The following is a 6,233-nucleotide window of genomic DNA, read 5'->3' as shown; positions in this document are numbered from 1 at the left end:
CGTTTCTCCCTCTCTCTGTCCATCCTCTCTCTGTCTCTCACACTGTGTCTATCTCTCCCTCTCTCTCTCTCTCTCTGTCCCCCTCTCCGTCTGTGTCTCTCTGCCTCTGTTTCTCCCTCTCTATGTCCATCCCTCTCTCTGTCTCTTCCTCTCTCTCACTCTATCTATCTCTCCCTCTTTCTCTCTCTCTCTCTCTCACACCCTTTCTCTCTCTCTCTCTCTCTCTCTCCTTCTCTCCCTCTCCCTCTGTTTCTCCCTCTCTCTGTCCATCCCTCTCTCTGTCTCTCACTCTGTGTCTGTCTATCTCTTTTTCTCTCTCTCTATCCCTCTCTCCGTCTGTCTCTTTCTCCCCCCTCCCTCTTTCTCCCCCCTCCCTCTTTCTCCCCCCTCCCTCTTTCTCCCCCTCCTCCCACTTTCTCCCCCCTCCCTCTTTCTCCCCTCTCCCTCTTTCTCCCCCCTCCCTCTTTCTCCCCCCTCCCTCTTTCTCCCCCCTCCCTCTTTCTCCCCCCTCCCTCTTTCTCCCCCCTCCCTCTTTCTCCCCCCTCCCTCTTTCTCCCCCCTCCCTCTTTCTCCCCTCTCCCTCTTTCTCCCCCCTCCCTCTTTCTCCCCCCTCCCTCTTTCTCCCCCCTCCCTCTTTCTCCCCCCTCCCTCTTTCTCCCCCCTCCCTCTTTCTCCCCTCTCCCTCTCTCGGTCCCGTCCCTCTCTCCGTCTGTCCGTCCCTCTCTCCGTCTGTCCGTCCCTCTCTCCGTCTCTCCCTCCCTCTCTCCGTCTCTCCCTCCCTCTCTCCGTCTCTCCCTCCCTCTCTCCGTCTCTCCCTCCCTCTCTCCGTCTCTCCCTCCCTCTCTCCGTCTCTCCCTCCCTCTCTCCGTCTCTCCCTCCCTCTCTCCGTCTCTCCCTCCTTCTCTCCGTCTCTCCCTCCCTCTCTCCGTCTCTCCCTCCCTCTCTCCGTCTCTCCCTCCCTCTCTCCGTCTCTCCCTCCCTCTCTCCGTCTCTCCCTCCCTCTCTCCGTCTCTCCCTCCCTCTCTCCGTCTCTCCCTCCCTCTCTCCGTCTCTCCCTCCCTCTCTCCGTCTCTCCCTCCCTCTCTCCGTCTCTCCCCTCCCTCTCTCTCTCTCTCTCTCCCTCCCTCTCACTCTGTGTCTCTCTCCCTCCCTCTCACTCTGTGTCTCTCTCCCTCCCTCTCACTCTGTGTCTCTCTCCCTCCCTCTCACTCTGTGTGTCTCTCTCCCTCCCTCTCACTCTGTGTGTCTCTCTCCCTCCCTCTCACTCTGTGTGTCTCTCTCCCTCCCTCTCACTCTGTGTGTCTCTCTCCCTCCCTCTCACTCTGTGTGTCTCTCTCCCTCCCTCTCACTCTGTGTGTCTCTCTCCCTCCCTCTCACTCTGTGTGTCTCTCTCCCTCCCTCTCACTCTGTGTGTCTCTCTCCCTCCCTCTCACACCCTTTCTCGTTCTCTCTTCTCCCTCTCTCTTTCTTTCCCCGTTGTCCAGCGGTTGAAGAAATGACCTCTCGTTCTCCCTTTCTCCCGCAGGGATTGGGAGCTACCAGCCCTCCAACGGTGAGCGTATCCTTGCAAACTTCACCACCTACTGACCCGGAGCACGGAGGAGGGGGGAGCCATGTTGGGAGGACGAGGACAAGGGGCAGGGGAGCTGGGGGGGGCGGGGAGATCGTTGGGAAGGCCGGGACACCCACCCTCCCCCGGTTGCCCGTTCCAACCCATCTCCCGCATGTCGAGCCGCGGACTTGCGGCCGAGGTAATTCCTCGGGGGGGCGGGGACGGACTCCATCCCCGTCCGTCGCCAAGGACTCTCCGGTTTCATCTCCTGCACCGACTCGAGCTCGTCTGGAACTTCCCCCCCCTCTGTAATATCCTCCGTCTCCGCTCCCCGCCTCAGCTCATCTGCTGCTGAAACCCTCGTCCGTGTCACCTTCCCGACACTCTCCTGCTCCGGCCTCCCATCTTCCACCCTCGGTAACCATCTGCCGCTCCCCCCTCGTATCCTAACTCGCACCGAGTCCCGTTCACCCACCACTGCCCCGTGCTCGCTGGACCCACGTTGGCTCCCAGTCCGGCAACCCCTTTAAAATTCTCCTCCTCCTGTTCAAACCCCCTCCGTGGCCCTCGTTGCGCCCTCTCCCCTCCCTCCCTATCTCTGTGTAACCTCCTCCAGCCCCCTACAACCCTCCAAGATCTCGGCGCTCCTCCAATTCTGGCTCCCCCCCACGATTCCCATCGCTCCGCCATTGGCGGCCGTGCCTTCAGCTGCCTGGGCCCTGAGCTCTGGAATTCCCTCCCTAAACCTCTCCGCCCCTCTCTCCCTCCTCCTTTATGACGCTCCTTAAAACCTCCCTCTTCGCCCGAGCTAAAGGAAAAGAACATGTCTCGTCGCTGGACGCTGTGGACATCCTGAGTGTGGGCAGGCTCGACGGACTGCCTGGTCTTTTCCGGCCGCTCAGTCTTACGTTTGTCGACTCTCCTACTTTGTTGATAATTTGCCTCGTGTCGCGGGCAGAACGTTTAATTGTGAATCTGTATAATCCCACATCAATTTCCTGCTTCCAGAAAGCACAATACGTCCGCAGATGTTTCTCAACTGATTAAAATTCTCCGCATGTAGACGCACTGGAATGTCTTTTTAATTATTGCCTAAACTGCCTTTAAATCAGTCTTAATTCTCTCTCTCTCTCTCTCTCTCTCTCTCCTCCTTTGAGACGCTGCCTCTTGGCCCGAGCTTTTGCTCTCCTGTCCGAACATCTCCTCACGTGGCCCGGTGTCGAATTGTAGTCCGATTTACGCTCCTGTGAAGCGCCTCTGGACGTCTCACTACGTTAAAGGTGCTGTGTAAACGGGGGTCATTGTTGCTTGGGGTTGGGAGATATTACATTTTGGCGGGAAGGATAAGGAGGCCACGCACTGCTGGAATAATCAGTCTAAATGGGGTCGAGGAGCAGAGGGATCTGGGGGTACAGATACACAAATCACTAAAAGCAACGACGCAGGTTAATAAGGCCAGAAAAAAAGGCAAATCAAACACGGGTTCATTTCTGGAGGGATAGAATTGAAAAGCAGAGAAGTTATGTTAAACTTGTATAGAACCTTGGTTAGACCACACTGTGCGCAGTTCTGGTCTCCATATACCTTGGTTAGACCACACTTGGAGCACTGTACACAGTTCCGGTCTCCATATACCTTGGTTAGACCACACTTGGAGCACTGTACACAGTTCTGGTCTCCATATACCTTGGTTAGACCACACTTGGAGCACTGTGCACAGTTCTGGTCTCCGTATACCTTGGTTAGACCACACTCGGAGCACTGTGCACAGTTCCGGTCTCCATATACCTTGGTTAGACCGCACTTGGAGCACTGTGCGCAGTTCTGGTCTCTATATACCTTGGTTAGACCACACTCGGAGCACTGTGCGCAGTTCTGGTCTCCATATACCTTGGTTAGACCACACTCGGAGCACTGTGCACAGTTCTGGTCTCCATATACCTTGGTTAGACCACACTCGGAGCACTATGCGCAGTTCTGGTCTCCATATACCTTGGTTAGACCACACTTGGAGCACTGTGCACAGTTCTGGTCTCCATATACCTTGGTTAGACCACACTTGGGGCACTGTGCACAGTTCTGGTCTCCGTATACCTTGGTTAGACCACACTTGGAGCACTGCGCACAGTTCTGGTCTCCATATACCTTGGTTGGACCACACTTGGAGCACTGTGCACAGTTCTGGTCTCCATATACTTTGGTTAGACCACACTCGGAGCACTGTGCACAGTTCTGGTCTCCATATACCTTGGTTGGACCACACTTGGAGCACTGTGCACAGTTTCTGGTCTCCATATACTTTGGTTAGACCACACTTGGGGCACTGTGCACAGTTCTGGTCTCTATATACCTTGGTTAGACCACACTCGGAGCACTGTGCGCAGTTCTGGTCTCCATATACCTTGGTTAGACCACACTTGGAGCACTGCGCACAGTTCTGGTCTCCATATACCTTGGTTGGACCACACTTGGAGCACTGTGCACAGTTCTGGTCTCCATATACTTTGGTTAGACCACACTTGGAGCACTGTGCACAGTTCTGGTCTCCATATACCTTGGTTAGACCACACTTGGAGCACTGCGCACAGTTCTGGTCTCCATATACTTTGGTTAGACCACACCCGGAGCACTGCACAGTTCTGGTCTCCATATACCTTGGTTAGACCGCACCTGGAGCACTGTGCACAGTTCTGGTCTCCATATACCTTGGTTAGACCACACTCGGAGCACTGTGCACAGTTCTGGTCTCCATATACCTTGGTGAGACCACACTCGGAGCACTGCGCACAGTTCTGGTCTCCATATACCTTGGTTAGACCACACTCGGAGCACTGCGCACAGTTCTGGTCTCCATATACCTTGGTGAGACCACACTCGGAGCACTGTGCACAGTTCTGGTCTCCGTATACCTTGGTTAGACCTCACTTGGAGCACTGTGCACAGTTCTGGTCTCCATATACCTTGGTTAGACCACACCTGGAGCACTGTGCACAGTTCTGGTCTCCATATACCTTGGTTAGACCACACTCGGAGCACTGTGCACAGTTCTGGCCTCCGTATACCTTGGTTAGACCTCACTTGGAGCACTGTGCACAGTTCTGGTCTCCATATACCTTGGTTAGACCGCACCTGGAGCACTGTGCACAGTTCTGGTCTCCATATACCTTGGTTAGACCACACTCGGAGCACTGTGCACAGTTCTGGTCTCCATATACCTTGGTGAGACCACACTTGGAGCACTGTGCACAGTTCTGGTCTCCATATACCTTGGTTAGACCACACTTGGAGCACTGTGAACAGTTCCGGTCCTCATATACCTTGGTTAGACCACACTCGGAGCACTGTGCACAGTTCTGGTCTCCGTATACCTTGGTTAGACCTCACTTGGAGCACTGTGCACAGTTCTGGTCTCCATATACCTTGGTTAGACCGCACCTGGAGCACTGTGCACAGTTCTGGTCTCCATATACCTTGGTTGGACCACACTCGGAGCACTGTGCACAGTTCTGGTCTCCATATACCTTGGTGAGACCACACTTGGAGCACTGTGCACAGTTCTGGTCTCCATATACCTTGGTGAGACCACACTTGGAGCACTGTGCACAGTTCTGGTCTCCATATACCTTGGTGAGACCACACTTGGAGCACTGTGAACAGTTCCGGTCTCCATATACCTTGTTTAGACCACACTCGGAGCACTGTGCACAGTTCTGGTCTCCATATCATAAAAAGAATATAGAGGCACTGGAGAAGGTGCAAAAAAGATTTACAAGGATGATCCCAGAACTGAGAGGTTTATAACTATCAGGAAAGATTGAACAGGCTGGGGCTCTTTTCTCTAGAAAAGAGAAGACTGAGGGGTGACCTGATCGAGGTCTTTAAGATTATGAAAGGGTTCGATAGGGTAGACGTAGAGAAGATATTTCCACTTGTGGGGGAGACGAGAACTAGGGGGCCATAAATATAAGACAATCACTAATAAATCCAATCGGGAATTCAGGAGAAACTTCTTTCCCCAGAGAGCGGTGGGAATGTGGAACTCGCTCCCACAAGGAGTAGTTGAGGTGAATAGTGGAGATGGATTTATGGGGAAGCTCGATAAACACACGAGGGAGAAAGGGATAGAAGGAGATGGGGAGAGGGTGAGATGGAGTAGGGAGGGAGGGGGCTCGTGTGGAGCACAAACACCGGGATAGACCGGGTGGGCCGTTAACTCAATGTAATTTGCTTCACCTGGGCCCCCCCTTCGAAGGTTCTTTCCAGTGGGATGCAAAGGACCTCCCAGCCGAAGGATTCTCGGTCAGTTTGGTGACCTCCCACAACACGGATGTTAATCCGCCTTACCTCGGGGAGCATACAATGCTCCAGAACGACACACAATGTTCCCGGGCGGTTGCCATGGTCCCAGCGGCCAGATCACTCCATCTGCGACTCAGACAATGGAGATCAAAGCTCGACCTGGATGTGTGGGGCGTCTTTTCTCAAGACACCGGTGAGGGACTCGATGGAAAAGGATTTGATTAATAGCTGGTCAAAGCTAATCCAGCCTTTTACATTGTCCCACTGACTTCCCCCACACCCCAGTCTTTGACCCGCTGAATGACCAGTTACCTGGAGGGACCCAGAGAACGCACAGGATTATGTTGCGTCTCCGACAGACGGGAAAGATCCCACGGCCCAC

At 54.2% G+C, this 6,233-nt stretch overlaps 1 protein-coding gene across 3 annotated transcripts in view; it reads left to right on the top strand.

Moving 5' to 3' along the window:
* LOC137319524 (cobalamin binding intrinsic factor-like) overlaps positions 1-2,620 on the top strand; it is a 39,527-nt gene extending 36,907 nt beyond the window's left edge. For all 3 annotated transcript variants that reach the window (XM_067981659.1, XM_067981661.1, XM_067981660.1), the window contains exon 9: positions 1,526-2,620. In XM_067981659.1, the coding sequence (XP_067837760.1) occupies positions 1,526-1,587 (62 nt within the window). In that variant the 3' untranslated portion in view covers positions 1,588-2,620. The remainder of the gene's footprint in view (positions 1-1,525) is intronic.
* Positions 2,621-6,233: the final 3,613 nt, after the last annotated feature.

This window comes from Heptranchias perlo, unplaced genomic scaffold (assembly GCF_035084215.1).
Source record: "Heptranchias perlo isolate sHepPer1 unplaced genomic scaffold, sHepPer1.hap1 HAP1_SCAFFOLD_857, whole genome shotgun sequence".
Lineage (NCBI taxonomy): Eukaryota > Metazoa > Chordata > Chondrichthyes > Hexanchiformes > Hexanchidae > Heptranchias > Heptranchias perlo.
The sequence above is the reverse complement of the archived record's forward strand: the minus strand, read 5'-3'. Positions and strand labels throughout refer to the sequence as shown.